At 51.6% G+C, this 17,641-nt stretch overlaps 2 protein-coding genes across 12 annotated transcripts in view; one reads left to right on the forward strand and one right to left on the reverse strand.

The window, feature by feature from the left end:
• SRRM2 (serine/arginine repetitive matrix 2) overlaps nucleotides 1–17,641 on the reverse strand; it is an 18,731-nt gene continuing 1,090 nt past the window's right edge. For 2 of the 11 annotated variants that reach the window (XM_054534628.2, XM_054534629.2), the window contains exons 2-15: nucleotides 14,816–15,088; nucleotides 13,842–13,949; nucleotides 13,467–13,631; nucleotides 12,859–12,936; nucleotides 12,360–12,422; nucleotides 12,238–12,270; nucleotides 12,006–12,056; nucleotides 11,747–11,839; nucleotides 10,905–11,103; nucleotides 3,146–9,846; nucleotides 2,121–2,408; nucleotides 1,179–1,778; nucleotides 941–1,054; nucleotides 692–807 (exon numbers count right to left, since the gene is read on the reverse strand). In XM_054534628.2, coding sequence (XP_054390603.1) covers nucleotides 1,520–1,778; nucleotides 2,121–2,408; nucleotides 3,146–9,846; nucleotides 10,905–11,103; nucleotides 11,747–11,839; nucleotides 12,006–12,056; nucleotides 12,238–12,270; nucleotides 12,360–12,422; nucleotides 12,859–12,936; nucleotides 13,467–13,631; nucleotides 13,842–13,949; nucleotides 14,816–15,057 — 8,280 coding nt within the window. In that variant the 5' untranslated portion in view covers nucleotides 15,058–15,088 and the 3' untranslated portion in view covers nucleotides 692–807; nucleotides 941–1,054; nucleotides 1,179–1,519. Of the gene's footprint in view, nucleotides 553–691; nucleotides 808–940; nucleotides 1,055–1,178; nucleotides 1,779–2,120; nucleotides 2,409–2,805; nucleotides 2,901–3,145; nucleotides 9,847–10,904; nucleotides 11,104–11,398; nucleotides 11,660–11,746; nucleotides 11,840–12,005; nucleotides 12,057–12,237; nucleotides 12,271–12,359; nucleotides 12,423–12,858; nucleotides 12,937–13,466; nucleotides 13,632–13,841; nucleotides 13,950–14,815; nucleotides 15,089–17,641 lie in introns of those variants that run through there. The other 9 variants (XM_054534632.2, XM_054534633.2, XM_063717520.1 and 6 more) reach the window with 8 other exon arrangements.
• LOC129047442 (dapper homolog 3-like) overlaps nucleotides 17,546–17,641 on the forward strand; it is a 12,958-nt gene continuing 12,862 nt past the window's right edge. The window contains exon 1 of the mRNA XM_054535081.1: nucleotides 17,546–17,555. Coding sequence (XP_054391056.1) covers nucleotides 17,546–17,555 — 10 coding nt within the window. The remainder of the gene's footprint in view (nucleotides 17,556–17,641) is intronic.

The raw sequence follows: 17,641 nt of genomic DNA on the forward strand, positions 1-17,641 counted from the left end.
TTCCTGCATTTCTCATTTTTATTTGACAGAAAAAGTTGCTCTTGCTGTACAGATTTTAAAAAACCAAAATGCCTTTAAGAAACGTGAGAAGTTGGGGGGAGGGGTACACAACCTCATGGGGGACAGTAGGGACCAACTAATTCCAACTCCTGCCCCTTCCTTCCAAGAACACCTTACACAACCTCCAGTCCCAACCACCATCACAATCACCCCTGGGAACTTTTGGATACAAGTGGGGCCATGCCTCCCTGGCCCTGACTCCAGGCTGGGGTGTCCTGAACTGTATCCTCCCCTCCCCCAACTCCCATCTGCATTCCCTCCCACCCCAAACCCCCCAGAACACATGAACCAGGAAGAACTCACGGAGATTAACATTTCACAGGAACAAAGAAAAAAAAGGGGAGGGAAAGGGAGCCCTCCATCCAAGGGCTGCCAAGGTTCAAAGGAGAGCAGACAAAGACCCTCCCACGGCTCTGCTGGGGAAGAAGGGACACTCCTGTGGCTCCAAAGCATTGGGTGTGGTGGAATCCCCCAAAGACAATTTATGGAGACCTGCAACAGAAGATACGGGTCAACAGAGTTCCCACCCCAGCCCTCAAGGCCAGTTTCTGGGCCACTCCCAAAATGGGGCCGCCACCCACCACCACCACAACTGGCTCCCGGAAGGGGACCTCAGCCTTCCAGGACACGCACCTGGAGGAGCGGTGTCTCATGGGCCGAGGGCTAGGTGTCTCCCTCCTGCGCTTGTGGCTGGGGGAGCGGCTGTCCCCACGCTGGCCTCTCCGGGAACCCCGCTCACTGCTGCTGCTGCAACACAGGACAGACATCAGGCCACAGGGTGGCACCACCTCAGGCACCACAGAGCCACAAAGCTTTCTTCTTTGCAGAAAGCAGTGGCGGCCAGACAGGGCTGGGTGCTGACACCTGCAGGTGGCCTTACCTCTGCTGGTCCCGTGGCGAGGGCTGAGGCGAGGGACGGCGACGCTCCACAGGCGAGTAGCTGAGGGACCGAGAGTCCCTAAGGGAGTCTATTGGCTTCCGGGGGCTGCGGGACCTGGGGAACACAGTAGGACCCAATAGCACCACACCCTTTCAAGCGCACCGGCCAGCACTCAGGACCACCCGCCCAGGTCCTGACCACCAAACCTCACACCACACAGGGCCAGCCTCAGACCCACCTTTGTCCGCTCACTCACCCATCCGCCCGCACACCATCCACCGAGTGCCCAGTGGGCAGGCACAGGGTGCAGCGGGGGATGCAAAGATAAAGACAGTCCCTGCCCTTGAAGGAGCTCAGTGGTGAAGAAAGGCACGCACGGCCCCGTGTGTGGGAAGCAGGGCTGGATGTGCGTGGCTCTGGGGACCCAAGGGAGGGGGACATGGGGCAGGGCAGGGAAGGGGCAGGGCAGTCTTCTCGAAGGTGCTGTTTTGAGCGGAGTCTTGCAGAACGAGGAGTTCACCAGGCGGACAAGGAAATTCCAGGCAGAAGGAACAGCATGTCCAAAGGCATGGGCTCTCCTTAGACTGCAAGGCGCTGGGTGTGGCTGGAGCACAGGGCATGTGTGGGGGCGGGCAGGAGGAGAACACAGGGCGGGCAAGGCCCGTTGGTGAAGAGCCTCACACGCCACTCCCGCAGAGGTGGGGCTTTGTCCTGCAGGCCACAGGGCGTCCCGAAGGATTTGTGGAGTGGAGGGAAGTAGCCAGATGTGCGTTTTAGAAAGGTCCCTCTGGCTACATGTGGAAGAGAATGGCGTGGAGACGGGGAGACAGGGAGGAGGCTGTGGACAGAGTCGGGAGAAGATGATGGTGGCCAGACCAGAGCCCTGGCAGTAGCAACAGGGAGACAAAGCTAGAACCCTGGGAACAGGCTATGTGTTGAGGGAGGGAGATGAAGAAACCAAGGACCCCCGGTCCTGGCCTGAACGCCGCTGTGGATGGCGCAGCCCTTCGCCAGAACAGGGTGCAACGAGCATGGGGAGAGGAGAGCAAGTGCCTCCTCCCCCACAACCAGATGCCCAAGGCCACGTGAGACACCCAGCGGGGAGCTCACACCCCAGGGCCCCTTCTCTGGACAAGTCACTCCCCCACCCTCCTTCCATCTCAGGCAAGGCAGCACTCACCTCCGCTCGCCAGGGGGTGGCTTCTTGGGGCTTGCAGGTTTGGGCAAGGCCTGAGGGCCAGGCTTAGCAGGGGAAGGGGAGGAAGACGAGGAGGAGGAGGAAGATGAGGAGGAAGAGGAAGAAGAGGAAGAGGAGGAGGAAGAAGAGGAGGAGGAAGAGGAAGAGGAAGATGAAGAGGAGGAGCTGGAACTGGAACTGCTAGAGCGCCTCTTCCGTTTGGCTGGGGTTGGCTCCGGAGGACGTCCCTCTCGAACAGCCTCCTTTGGGGCTGGGGTGGGGCTGGGGACCCTGTGGGAGGAGAGGAGTGTCACAAGGAGACAAGCTGCCCCAGCCCCAACCCTACCTTCCTTGGCCTGGAGGAACGGCAGTGGGGGGAGGGGTGCCTGAGAAAGGCGCTGGGAGCTCTCCAAGCCATGTGAGCCAGCAATTCTCTGGAGAGCAGTGGTTCGAGCTGACCCAACCTCTGCTAACAGAAGCAACAGGCTGGGGCCCGCAGCATAAGGGATCAAGGTTAAACCTCAAGAATGTCCCTGATGGAGGAATAAGGCCTCTGGGCTCAGGTGTGGAAGCTGAAGCTGGGTAGTCTCCTTCCTCGGAGAGCCGCAGCTTGGGGAGGCCCCTGTGAGTGCAGGTTGGCTGGGGAAGGGGCCGTCCTGCCTGGAGGCAGGGAGAGGGATGGGATGACCTCTGAAGATCCTTCCAGCCCAGGGAGTTCCTCTTGAGGTCTAACTGCCATCCCTCCTGCTGTAAAATTAAGTCCATTTCCTCTAGTTCTGTCCTCTGTAGAGACGGAAAACTTATCATTATCCTCTAGAGAATGAACCTTCGGAGACTTTCATCTGTCCCATTCCTCCTCCCTCCGCCCCCTGCCCCAGCATTCTCTTCTACCCCCAGCTTGAGGGTCAAGGTCCCCATTACCTCCTCCAAGAGCCAAGCACCTGTGACATGGTTTCTCCCTCCCCACTCCCCAAACCCATCCCCAATACCTCCCCCACTGAAGATTTCTAGAAGTCAAGCTCCCTCACCTCTTCAGTGCCACCTCAGGTTGCACAGGAAGGCTAGAGCCCTCTGAGTCACTAGAACTGGAGCCAGAGGAGGAGGAGGAGGACGACGACGATGATGATGAAGAGGAGGAGCTAGAGGACGACGATGACGAGGAGGAACTCCGCCGCTCCTTTGCTGGCTGCAGGGCGGCTAATGCAGAAGGCTGCTGGGCCCCAGTAGAGGCAGGTGGCTCCCCCACATCAGAGTGGGGCACCCCAGGGGCAGGGACAGAGAGCATGCCATTGTGATCACCAGCAGAGGACGTGGTCGTTGCCACTACCCCAGAGGAAAGGGACTGAGACCCTGCTACAGGGGTGGTCTGGGCAATCAAACAACGGGATTGGTCTGAAAAAGCAGAAGGCACAGGAGACCTCGGCTGATCCTGTGCTGGAGGGAGAAGAGACTGTGAAGGAGCCTGGCCCATTCTAGAGGAAGGGGAGGGAGCCCGTTCAGAGGTCATCCTAGACTGGCTTGGGGCAGACGGTGGTGTTCTGGACCTAGCTCGGTCAAGGAGCGGCGGTGAGGTTCTGCCACTGACACGCTCGTAGGCAGAAAGGGGCACCCTGGGGCTGGTGAGGTTTGCACCAGACAATGCTGGAGCCATCCTAGCACTGGTGAGGCTCGCGGGGGCCAAGGCTGCAGCGGTTCTGGAGCCAGCAATATTCACAGGAGCTGTGGCATGTGCAGACCGAGGACCCACCAAGTTTGCAGAGGCTGGAGCCTGTGGTGTTCTGGAGCTGGAGGGATAGTTTGCAGCAGTTGGTGGTGTGCCAGAGCCTGTGAGACTCAGAGCTGCCAAGGCAGCTGGGGTCCTGGCCCCTGCTAGGTTCACAGCTGGGGCCGTGGGAGTGCGAGGGTCAGCCAGGTTCACAGCCGAAGGTGCCACCGCTGTTCTGGGGCTGGCCAAGTTCATGGCCGCTGCTGCAGCTGGTGTTCGAGAGTCAGCCAGGTTCACTGCTGTTGGGATGGCAGGTGTCCTGGCGCTGGCTAGGTTCATGGCTGCCGCAGAGGCTGCAGGAATCCTGCTGGCAAGGTTGGCTGCTGGGGCGGTTCTGAGACTCATGAGAGGCACCGGGGCTGGAACCTGGGACATTCTTGCAGCAAGGCCAGCAGCAGACATGGACGGAGGCGGCCGAGCAGTGCCAAGACTGATAGCTGTCAGGGCAAGTGCAATCCTGGACTGAGCATGATTTTCTGGCACAGATGTTCTCTGGTGGTCAGGTATTCGGGGACCTGGACCATCCATCATGGAGCCACCGGCTTGCTGCAGGACAGACATGGGTGTTCTAGAGCTCCCAAGGGGTTCAAGCATTCCAGGTGATCTGCAGCGGTCAAGAGGTGTTGGGGACATGCTAGGACGACTGAAGCAGCTCATTCTGGAGCTGTTGAGTGCTACTGGAGGTGTCCGTGAACCAGAATGATTTCTTGTTGCTGGAGGAGTAGCAGATCGTGAACGATCAGAACTACTTCCAGATGCAGAACGCCTGCGGATGGCTGGAGGAGATCTTGTTAAGGACCGTTTACCCCGAGCTGTTCGTGGAGTACGGGATCTGGAGCGGCGGCGGATAGCAAGTGGTGAGCGACTTCGAGAACGTTTGCGTGGCAACAGTGGCGATCGAGATCTAGAGCGGCGCCGAATAGCTGGAGGTGTCCGGGACCTAGAGCGGCGGCGTGTCACTGGTGAGGTTCGAGAGCGGGACCTTCTTCGAGTTACTGGAGATGTGCGAGATCGAGATCTCCTTCGGGTAACCGGAGATGTTCTGGATCTTGATCTTCTGCGAGTGATAGGCGAAGTTCTGCTTCGAGATCGCCTCCTGGTTACTGGTGGAGTCCTGGATCTGGACCTTCTGCGAGTCACTGGTGGAGTTCTAGAACGGGAGCGGCGGCGTGTTGTTGGCGTTCTGGACCTTGAACGACGGCGGGTTACTGGCGGTGTTCTGGATCTGGATCGCCTTCTGCTCACTGGGGATGCTCTTGACCGGGACCTTCGTCGAGTCACTGAAGTCCTGGACCTTGACCGTCTCCGGCTGACTGGTGAAGTTCGAGACCTGGACCTACGTCGGCTTATCAGGGGGGTTCTGGACCTGGATCGCCGGTGAGTGGCTGGAGAGGCTCGAGATCTAGAGCGTTTCCACGGGGCTGGTGATGTGCGTGAGCGAGAACGCTTCCGACTGGTTGGGGGTGTCCGAGAGCGGCCTCTTCGGCGTCGAGAGGAGGTCCGGGAACTTTCCTGCCGGGCAGGGGACCTTGAGTGATAACCAGAGCCTCCCCTCCGCCGCCGTGTAACCCGTGACCTTGACCGGCTCCGCTGTCTTCGCCGAGAGGTTGACTGAGAAGATCCAGACCTATCTCGACGTCGGGTTGTTCTTGTTTTCTCTCTCCTTGAGCGGGAACGGGACCTCTGGAGTCCACGAGGCTTTGGTGAAGGAGAGCGGCCTCTCCTTGAGGTTGTCTTAGTGCGTGGAGATGAAGCTGAGCGCCGTCGGCGTGAAGACCTCGACTTTTCGGCTGGCTCCGGGGAAGACACTGAGGGACTTCTCCGGTGCCTTGGGGGAGTTCTAGAGCGAGTTTCTGGTGAGGATGAGGCAGAGCGGCTTCTACGGGACAGTCTGGCCTTCCTTGTTAGCTCAGGAGATGATCGAGAGCTGCGACGTCGAGGTGGTGTACGAGACTTGGTCTTGGGCTCTGGTGATGACCTGGAACCTCTGCGAGCAGTTCTGGATTTGGGCAGATGTTCAGGAGAGGACTCGGTACTGCTGCTTCCTTCAGGAGAAGGGCCTCTGCCTTTGCTTGATGAACCTGATCTGCTTCGTCTGGGAAGGGCCCGAGGGGCTGGAGCTTTAGGTTCAGGAGAGGAATCAGAACCACTCTGTGCCCTGGGTGCTGCTCTTGGCTTATCTTTCACTTCAGGGGAGGAACCAGACCTACTGCGCCGAGGGGATGGTCGAGATTTGCTGTCAACCTCTGGAGATGATCCAGAGCGACTCCTCTGCCGAAGTGGGGTTCGTGTCTTGGCTTTAGAATCTGGAGAAGAGTCTGACTCACTTCTTTCCTGAGGGGATGCACTGGGTTTCACATCAAGTTCTTGAGAGGATCCCGAACGACTTCTCTGCCCCAGGGGAGTCCGAGCCACAGTTTTCTGATCAACTGATGATTCTGACCCGCTTCTTTCTCTCTGGGGGGTAAGACACTTGTTGTTGAGCTCTGGGGATGATGGAGAACGACTCCTCGGCCTGGGAGTCTGAGGCAAAGCTTTCGGTTCTGGGGAAGAATCACATTCACTTCTCCCTCTAGATGGTGTTCTAGGTATATCTTTCATTCCAGGAGAGGACCCAGACAGGCTGTGCCTCGAGGGAGTCCCAGACCCATCTCTAAGTCCTGGAGAAGACCCAGACCTGCTTCTCCTCGATGGAGTTCTGGGTAAACCATCTTTCATTTCAGGAGAAGATGCAGAACTACTTCTTTCTCTCGAGGGTGTTCTGGGTACAGCATCAAGCACAGGTGAAGAGACACTCTGATTTGAAGACATCCCTGCCTTTTCCACTGCATCTGGGGATAGCTCAGAACTGCTGCGTCTAGAGGATCTTGTCGATTGTTCTTTCATGTCTAGAGATGGATCTGTTTCCAGCTGATTAAGAAAAGGTCCATTCAAATCTTCTTTAACCTCAGAAGAAAATCCAGTATTCATTTCTGTACCAAGTGGGCCTGAGTTTCTAAATTCTAAAGGTGATCCAAAGCTGTTCTCCCTGAGTGGGGAGTTAGACAGTTCTTTATGTTCTGGAGAAAAATGTGGCCCACCCCAAGATGAGGCCATTGAAGGGACTTCTACTGCTTCCAAAGAAGCCTGTGACTGGCTCTGATCAAGAGTCAAAGACACAGCAGGCCTTTCTTCTACTTCAGGAGATGATTCAAAATTACTTGCGGACATTTCTTTAAGTTCTGAAGACAAATGAGACAAGATTTGGCTTGCGGGTTCTTCAGACTTCTCTACCACCTCCATTAACTCTTCATCTTGGCTTGACGTAGGCAATGCACTATTTTGCTCTTTTGTTTCTGGAGATGACCCAGCACCACTTCTTTCCCTTGGCGGGGTTCTAGGTGTGTCTCTGAATACCAGTGAAGACTCAGGCCTATCCTGTACTGGAAAGGGACTAAATTTGTCTTTCTGTCTAGGAGGTGATGCAGTAGCATCCTCCTGAGGAGGTAACGCCATTTTCTCTTTTGATTCAGCAGTCTCCAATCTACTCTGCCCCAAGGAAGAATTCGAGTCCACTGTAGGATGTGAAGAAGAGTCAGACTGGAACCTGCTCTGCTCGGGAGACATTCCAGATTTCAACATAGGACTCGCTGACAACTCACCTCTATCTTGTTTTACTGGAGATCTGGATGCCAGCTCAGTGATTGGAGATGAAGACCTGGACCGACCTCCCTTAGGTGACGTTTGAGATTTGCTCTGCAGAGATGGTGAGTCTGAGTGACTCTGTCTCACTTCGGGACTTGAAGTATCAGATCTGTGGTCTGGTGAACTTTGAGATTGTCCTTTCAGTTGCAGAGATGAGAGACCAAAATAGCTCTCGCCTGGTGGTGTGCTAGATTTTACTCCTGCACACAGAGAGAGGGATCCAGGGCAACTCTGAACTAGTGAGTCTTTAGACTTCTCTTGGGGACATGGTGACTTTGATCCAGAAAGACTTGGCCCCGGTGGAGTTTGGGCCTTTACTTTGGAGTATGGTGAAATAGACCCTGAGTGACTTTGTCTTGGCGGTGTTTCAGGTTTCACTTTGGTATCTGGTGAGGAGGACCCAGAATGACTGTATCTTGGCAACAATCTGGATTCCACATTGGAGCAGGGAGATACTGATCTGCTTTGCCGTGGAGTTGTTCTCGATGTCACCCTACTAGGACTTGGAGAAGAGGAGCCAGAATGGCTTCTTTGTCTTGGTGATATTATCGCCTTCACTTTGGGTTGTGGAGATGACGACCTAGATGGGCTCTGTCTGGGAGGTGTGCTAGATTTCACTCTAGGAGGAGAGGACCCTGAGCAGCTATGTCTAGAAGGGGTCCTAGATTTCAACTCAGGGTCAGGTGATGATTCAAAACAGCTCCGTCTTTGTGGCGTTACAGATTGCTCATTGGCCTGGGGACTTGTTATGGACCCTTGCCTCGGTGGTGTTCCAGATTTCACTTTAGGATGAGGAGATGAACTGGAATGACTTTGTCTTGATGGTGTCTTAGATTTCTGTTTAGGCGGTGGAGAAGAACTAGAGCGACTGCGTCTGGGTGGCGTTCTAGATTTAGCGTTAGGTTGGGAGGATCCAGAGCGACTGCGCCTGGGTGGTGTCTGTGACTTTTGTTTAGGGCATGGGGAAGACCCTGAAAGGCTGCGCCTCAAAGACAAGCGAGATTTTGCTTTGGACCGTGGTGAAGAGAGAGACCTGCTCCGCCTTGAAGAAATGCGAGATTTCTTCATTTCTGGGCTTGAATTGGACCGGCTTCTTCTCTGAGATGTTCTGCATTTGTTCTTCCGCTCTGAAGATGAGCCAGATCTGCCTCTTCTTTGAGGTGTTCTAGAGTGAGATCTTCCACGTCTAACTAAGCTTCTACTGCGGGATCTTCCTCGTCTTGGTGTCCTAGACCGAGACCTCCCTCTCCTGGCTGGTGTTCTGGACCGTGAGCGACCACTGCGTCTAGCTGGGGTTCTAGAGCGTGAGCGGCCACGTCTGGCTGGGGTTCTGGAGCGTGAGCGGCCACGTCTAGCTGGGGTTCTAGAGCGTGACCTGCCACTTCTCCTGGCTGGTGACCTACTACGAGACCTACGCCGTACTGGTGATCGGGTCCTAGATCTGCGCCTAGCAGGTGTTCTAGACCGAGACCTGCCCCTCCGGGCTGGTGTTCTAGACCGAGACCTACGCCTGGTGGGTGTTCTGGATCGTGATCTCCGCCTGGCAGGTGTTCTAGAGCGGGACCTGCCCCGGCGGGCTGGTGTTCTAGAACGAGATCTGCCCCTAGTGGCTGGGGATCTAGAGTGGGACCTCCCTCGCCTTGCTGACCTAGACCTGCCTCTTCTCTGGGTATTTCTGCTCCTAGACCAGCCTGGTCGCTGAGGAGACCTAGAGCGGCCACGTCGCTGGGGGCTTCTAGATCTTCCCCACCTCTGTGCAGACCTGGACCTACGCCACTGGGGAGATCGGGATCGAGAATGACCTCTCTTGGTAGGGGTTCGAGACCGAGATCGTCCTCTCTTAGCAGTGGCAGGGCTACGGGACCTCCCCATCCTACGGGAGGGAGTATGAGAATGTGATTTATCCCGTTTTGCTCGGCCATGTGAGCGATTCTTGGATGTGGGAGAAGAAGAAATCTCTCGGTGGGACCCCAGAGCTGGAGCAGGTTTAGGACTTTCTGGGGAAGAGCTGGCATGCCGAGAAACTTTGGTAGGTTGAGGGGATGGCGGGCTGCTCTCTGAGGAAGAAGACTGGGGAAGTTTCTCAGGAGACTTAGGTGGTGAACGGCCCCGAGTTGGAGAGGCCTCAGATGGGGGGTTCACTGGCTCCTGGCTTAAGGGGGTTGCTGCAAGGGGTTGTGGGGAGCCGCCATGTCGCTCAGCAAGGAGCGGAGTGGGAGCAGGTGGTTCTGGGGCTGTGCTGCTCCTTTCCGGAGAGGGGCTAGGTCGAGTTGCAGATTTCTAAGAGTGGAAGAGAGAGTAGGGATAGGGATTCATAAACGCCAAAACTTCACATCACCCCAAGATCCCAGCACCCTTTCCAATGATAACTTTTCCTTTACACACCCTCTGACCACAAGCGATCACTTTCATTCAATAACAAGGAATCATATAAAGCACAGTGGTGAAAACATATGAAGATATGAATAGTCAGAATCATAAAACTGAAAGAAACACAAAATGCACATAACTAATGCACTACTACATTTAACAAATACCACTACAAAATGTTATAAGAACGGAAAAAAACTATTTTTAAATGGAAAAATAAGCAGTTTCCTAAAGTGAATGGCAACTTCACCTTTGAAGAATAACTTCATTAAAGGAAAACAAACAGCATGAATAAAGATGTGAGAACGTGATTTGTGTGAAGAGTAAAAAAGCAGCCCAGGATGGGTAGAGTACAGGAAATGAGAAAAAGACCAGATTATTAAAAGCCTTAAATATAATTCAAAAGTAATAGGGAAGTAGTTAAGTTTCTGAGGTCAACCAACTTGTAATTTGGAAAGGTAACCCTGGATGACATGGCAAATTGATGATAGAGGCCAAGAATTCACACTGTAATCACTAAAGCAAGAAGAAATGATTAATGCTTAAAATTAGAACAGAAGACTACTGAAGACTATTTCAGTGTTTCATTCAAACTATTGGTGAAAACCCAATGGATTAAAAAGTTTTGGTGAGACATGACCAGCATTTAATGAAAAAAGAGAAGAAACTAAAGGCATCATACGGAGCACACAGATAAAATACAACTTTTGTTCCAGTTCTATCTATGTATAAACAAGACACAATATAAAACCTAATATCCAGTGAGATTTGATTCTAAAGAGTTCACAATTCAGTCTAGTAACAACACTAAAAGTTCTGCAGATGCAATAACAGAACTGGGAGAGGAATGCAGAAAAAAAACTGAATTTATTTATTTTAATAAGTTATTACTTCTCCCTTTCGCATCACATGTCTATCCTAAATCTATACATTTCAATTCAATGAACATCACCAACTCAGGAACATACCTCCTTCTTGTCTTTATCTTTGTCTTCATAAGGGCTGCTAGGCTGTTTCGTAGCAGGCTCCGGGCTACTAGGCCGTTGTGTGCTGGTAGTACCTGGTTCGCTGAAAGGCGCATCTCCCTCCCCTCGTCGCCCTGAAGCAGGAGAAGGACTTCGCCCAGTCAAGGCAGTTGTATGAGTTTTAGCTGCAGCACTTCGAGACCTGCAGGAGTTAATTGAGGACGCGGGAGAGGAAGGAAATCAGCTCAAAGGGAGAACAGAAAACCCCCTCCCCAACTCCCATCCACCTTTCCTAACCGTACAACCCTCTTCCAAAAAGCCTTCTTAGTCGCAAAACTCAAACCATTCACTGAAATACAAGTACAGTCCACTTTGGTTCTTCTCTTCCCAACACAATCCCAAAGAGCGTTCTCCCTTCTACCCCTTTACTCACCTCCCCCAAACATCCCCAAACCATCCACCCAGCCCACTCCCTACCCGCTTCATTCACAACTCACCTCTGAGCCCACCTCCTTCAGGAAGCCTTCCCCGATTAAGGAAGCCAGGGTAAGGATTCCTTCCTCCCCCAGACACCACGAACAAACCACCACCCCCCCTATTCTGGCAGTCCATATACATCAGAACGAAACAAAAATAACAAATAAACAAAAACAAAAAAAAAAGAGAAGGGGAAATGTATATGTCTGTCCATCCTGTTGCTTTAGCCTGTCAGCTCCTAGAGGGCAGGGACCGTGTCTTCCGAATGGTCTGTGCAGCGCCTAGCACACCGTGGGCGCTCAATAAATATTAAATTAATTAACCCATCATTCCCTCTCTCCCTCCCTTCCTCCTGGACTACCCCTTACCGACTGCGGGAAGTATCGGAGGAGGAAGCAGAGTCCGCAGAAGTTGAACGGTGGGCCCGGCGACTCTTGGGGGCTGGTGTTGTACTTCGAGACCTGAAGGAAGACCGCCACCACAGCTCAGGGTACTGCTGTACCTGCCCTGGATTCTCCTCACCTATCCCTCAACCCTTTACCAGTCAGGGACGTAACTCATTCAACCCCCTCCCACTAAGGTGGTGTTCACTTACTTCCTAAGCAAATTCCCCACAAATTCACTCACCGCTTTCGCTTTTTGTCCTTAGATTTACGTTTGCTCTTTGGAGTGGGAGACCTGGGAAATAAGGAAAGACTGTTAAAAGTAACTTCTTTAAAAAAGGAAATAAAACCAAAAGTGACATGGAAAAAGGGAGTGTTGACACAACAAAGATCAAGGAATTGAGCTTCACTCCAAGAAAAAGAAATCACCCCACTCCACGTGCCACTGCGCCCCCTATGAGTTAAAGAGCTCTTACCTATGCTTACGTTTCTTGGACTCAGATTCTGACCTGTTGGAAAAAAAAGAAAAAACATAAGAAACACCTCTGCCTGAATTCAGCAAACCTTCTCCAATCATTCAAGTAGTCCCACCTCGTACCTGTGCTTCTTCTTCTTTGAGCTTTTCTTTCTCTCTCGTCGAGGAGAGCTGCTCTCTGACCTGCTGAAGATGGATTCAAAAGCAAGATCATTCTGCTTGGCTTCTTTCCTGGCCCTCCCACTTACAATCTCTCCCCTAAAAAGGTTTCTGAAACACTTGAACGTCCTAATAGCACTAATGCCCCAGACCTAAGCCCAGGACTTTTTTATTCCTTCTCCAACAAGTACAAGTAACTCCTTAAGTCAACAAACCTCAAAATGAAAAAGAAAATTCCAGAATCCAAAATGCTGCTGGCCAATCTTAATTAGCAGAACTGCAAACTCAACACTTCCCCACTGAGAAACTCAGATATTTCTTCTAGCTGAGGCCTCAATGGTAACTCCCTCCTCCCTGACAACTTTCTCCGGCTTTGTGGAAGCCAGAACTGTCCACTTCCAGAGAGAAAGTACACCACAGGATTGGTACTCTGGCTATCAGAGTAACTTTCCAACTAACTTACCGTCCTCTATCTTTCTTCTTTTTCTTCTTCTTCTGCTTTGGGGTTGGTGAGCGAGAACTGCTAGACTCCCGAACAAGGCTGGGGAAAAATGAAAAGTAGCAGAGATGGGTGGTAGAACAAAACATTCCTTTATTTTCTTTAAAAGACAGAGTCTGAAAAAAATAGTAATAAAAATAAAAAAATAAAAGTGTCTCGCCCTGTTGCCTCAGCTGGGGTACAGTGGCAGCATCACAGCTCACACCGTGACCTCCAACTCGTGGGCTCAAGAGACCCTCCCGCCTCCACCTCTCCAAGCAGCCTGGACTACAGGCATGTGCCACCACCCAGCTTTTTTTCTTTTTGTAGAGATGGGGGTCTCACCATATCGCCCAGGCTGGTCTCAAACTCCTGGCCTCAAGTGATCTCCTGCCTGAGCTTCCCAAAATGCTGGGATTACAGGCATGACCCACTGTGACTAACCCTTGGACAAATTTTCTTGGACACCTCAACTTCACAAGAACAAAATCCGAAGAGTTTGGGAAGAAACCAGCCCACAAAAGGAAAAAAACAAGAGCAAGAAGCTTACAATCAAGAAAAGAAGCTGAAAGTGGTTTCTTGGCCTTGTATACCTGTAAGGTTTGGGAGGCTCAGGAGCTGGTTGTTTAGCTTCTCGGGCACGACGCTGAGGATCAAAAGAGCTGCCATCTACATAAGAATCACTGATGCCAAAGGCAGCACGGAGTCTTTCATTCTTCTTCTCATTCAATTCTGCCAACTGGTGAGTCTCCGTGACCCTAGACAAAAGAAAGGCAAAAGGCTAAAGGAAATATAAAGGACAGAGCCATATTCGGAACACAAGTATAAGCAGGAGCCAAATAAGGCATGGGAAAGGCAGACGAAAGCAGGGAGGAAGTCCCACGTAAGGAAAAGGACAGCAGCAGCAGCAGCAGCAGCCAGCAGCCAGAGTAGAGTCCAGAGTCATCGAGGGAGAGCGCAACACTCACGCTGGCCTCTGCCCTGGGGTCTCCTCCTTGCCCCCAGGGTTCACATCCTTCTCCAGCAACATGAGTCGAAAGGTCGCCACTTTTTCCTGAATTTGCTGTTCCTCGTACCTGAAGAACAAATCCCTTCAGCGTTAAGCTCGACAGGACACTTTCCCCAGTCCCAGGTTTCCATTTCCCTCCTTCCCAAAAGGGGCCCCTCCCTCTCCATGCACACACAGAACTTTTCGCTCACCCAAAAGTCCCTTCTCTCCTGTCTGATCTTTTCCCATCATCTTTCTTCCCTCTACTTACTACTCCCTCTAGAACAGTGGATTTTAAATATGCTACACTTCAGGGACCAAAAGAAAAAAGTTAAGCAAGCAGGGTTCCAAGTGCTCCTCCCCAACTTCAACAAGAACGTGCCTTTTATTTCCTGGGATTACAAAGTGAGGGATACTGTATAAAAGGGTCACCATTGCTGAAGTTTAAAACCACTGCTCTAAAAGAGTTTTCTGCCTTAATGTGCTCCTTTTCCAAAATTTCCCTTCCCAGCCCATGATTCCCTCTTCTTCAAGTATTCTTCTAACTCCTCTTTTCCTGCCTATGCTACTTTCGAAGGCCTCAATCCTTACATCCATTTATCTTCTTCTTTTCTACCAATGACAACACCAATCAGCCTACCTAGCTCCTCTACCTGGTCTCTGCTTTCCCATCTCTTCCTTAAAACACATTTTTGTTCCTCAATGGCCCCTCCCTTCTCCCATGTGCCTCCATTTAGTCCCTCAGGCTCCCATCTATGCCCCAGACACAGCCTTCTCATTTCCCACTCTGCACTGTCCCTTAACTGTTTTCAATTCTCTAGAGCTCATTTGCCTCCTCCCCTACCACAACTCCTTGCCAGGCCTCTTTCAACCACCCTAAGCTCCCTACATCCCACCTAACACCCCCAGCTCTGCACTCATTCAGTACTTGACTCTCCCCCAGCTCTCCCTCACCCCTGCTCTTCCATCATCTCCTCCAGCTCGAGGCATCGCAGCTCGACGCGCCGCTTGCGCTCGTGGTCCAGGATGTCAGGATTAGGCCGCTTCACCAGGGCAGCCTCCAGGCGCCGCAGTTCCTCCTCTCCCTTGTAGTCAGGCCGCTCACCCCGGCGGCCCCGCACCAGGGACAGGTTGCGCTGGACGTAGCCGTTGGTGCCGCTGCCCCGGGGCGTCGGCAGCCCGATCCCGTTGTACATGGCCCCGTGCCCGGGGGGGGCACCACCGCTCCTGAGGGGGAGCGGGCAGACACGGGTCAGGCCCCTGGCCCCAAACTAACCACTTACCGCCCCACACCCAAGTCCCTGCTCTCCTTCCATCCCTAATTCAACATTTATCTTCACACTAAGTCTTCGCTGCATAATGCTCCACCATCCTCCTGGTCTCCCAAGAAAACCACTTCTTTGTCCTTCCAAATTTCCTTTCTACCAAATTACAGCCCAGTTCTTACAACCTTTCTCTCAATGCCCTTGCACAGAATTCTAAATAATCCCTCCCTGCACCTAAATTTTCTTCTTTTTCCACCCTAGGCAAACAAGGATCTTGTTCCTCTAAAATCTCTCCACACTATCCCTTTTTGTTCTCCTTTGGCCCCAAAATGTACAAGTGGTGTCTTTACCAACTACTCTGATTCCTAACCTCTGGTAACCAACCAAGGCCTCCTGGTCACAACAAATACCAGACATAGATCTGTGGCACCCAACGGCCTCTAGTCCATGTCCAAAGACTCTCCCAAAAACTTACCTAAGGATTTCAGACCACCCTATATGAATACGAAATAAACTACACAGCCCCTAGGTATCTGAACACCAAACTAGTTGGTTCAGAATGTGCAGCCTCACACCCCAACTAAAGGCCAGCATGCACATCACAAACACACATGAACTTGGATAATCGTCATATACTTCACCTCCCAGGTAAGGGCCATTTCCTTGATTCCAAATATTTAAAGATCCTATCAACTATCCTGATATTTTATTCCTTCAATTTCCTTCCTCTCAATAGGATTTACCACAATTTGCAGCTCCTCCAAGTCTTGCCAGCTGTCAAATATTACCTGTTTTCAACTCTGCTCTATTTAAACACATCAAACCAGTCTCCTCTGTTCCAACCGTTCCCATACCTTCTCCATATACCTTGCCCTAAATCTATCTAGAAACCCTCTCTACACCCCACTTTCATTAATGTCCAACCGTTGGCCTTCCTCACCAATCCCCTGGATAGCACTTCCTAGTTTTTATCTCCCAGCCCTGCCTCTTTTTTCTCTCCTGTGTTAACCCCATGCCTCCTCCCAGGTTCTAGCCTTTCAACTTGTCCCAACCCTAACGTGATTCTGAAAAATTCTCAAGTCCCAGCTTTTCTGGTTAAATTCCTTGGCTACACATACTCTATTCCTTTCTCCTATTACATATACTCTCTTTCTCATGCTCATCCTCTCCAAGACAGTTTCCTAGAACATGCATATATGAGGAAAAACTACTGAGAAAAAACCCTACGGAATAGGCAAAGTGGAGAGAGTAATCAAAGATATAAAAGAACTGGAGAGAAGGGAAGGATGCATTTAGAAAATTCCAGAATGAAGAAGCATCATACAAATGTTTGGAAAAATACACTAGCACATGCACGCACACACAGTGTGCGTGCCTAGCCTAAAGATGGGTCCCTACCCAAGCCCAGTAGCAGACCCAATATTGAAAGCAGAAGGTGACAGAAGAGGCTAAACCTGGACAAAGCAAGCAGAAATTCAGGAAAAAATGAAAAATTTTATGGCTCAAAACATCAATTTTCTACACCCCAATCCTCATTTTCATCTTCTAGTACCAATCCTCCTCACAGTTTAAAACTAGGTCCTTCTTCGCCTCTCCCCTACCCCACCTAATTTCTGCTTCCCCTGCAGCACGTTTTTGACCTGCAATTAATTCTTCAGCTTAACCATTCACCCACATTTCCATACCACCTCACACAAAAATCCTCCCACTCCTTAAGAAGGGAGAACCAGGCCGGTACGGTGGCTCACGCCTGTAATACCAGCACTTTGGGAGGCCGAGGTGGGCGGATCACCAGGTCAGGAGATTGACACCAGCCTGGCCAACACGGTGAAACTCCGTCTCTACCAAAAATACAAAAATTAGCTGGGCGGCGGCGATTGCCTGTAATCTCAGCAACTCCGGAGGCTGAAGCAGGAGAATCGCTTGAACCCAGGAGGCGGAAGGTTGCAGTGAGCCGAGATCGCGCCACCGCACTCCAGCCTGGCAACAGAGCTAGACTCCGTCTCGGAAAAAAAAAAAAAAAAAAAAAAAACCAGTAGGTGCTAAGCAAAGGATATTAGGTCACAATGCTTCGGAGAACTTTTAGGGAATGAGCCACCCCTACCCCACAAAAAAAACGACCCCACAGCATCTAAGGGGGTTAAGACACAGAAAGTAGGAAGATCACCGCCACACCCAAATCACCAAACGATATTATAAAACTCTTAAAGTGGGGGCCATAGACAGTGGATATGCAAAAGTTACCCAACTTAAAAGCAGAAAATAAAAGGTACAAAGGAAAACAAAAAGACCCTTTTCTGTTGGGAAATTTTCTGACTGGTAAGCTAACAATGAAGTAGAAAGATGAATTTAAATTCAACATTAAAATACGCAAAAAAGAAAACGGTACCAAAAGGGGAGACAAGGGTTGTCCAAGAAAATGGACATCAGTAAGCACAGCCAGCTCAGCACCGGGGCGCTCCAGCGCGGCTGAGTGGACACAAAGAACCCAGAAAGCGAAAATAGTAGCTTTAGA

The sequence above is a fragment of the Pongo abelii genome, chromosome 18 (genome assembly GCF_028885655.2).
Source record: "Pongo abelii isolate AG06213 chromosome 18, NHGRI_mPonAbe1-v2.0_pri, whole genome shotgun sequence".
NCBI lineage: Eukaryota > Metazoa > Chordata > Mammalia > Primates > Hominidae > Pongo > Pongo abelii.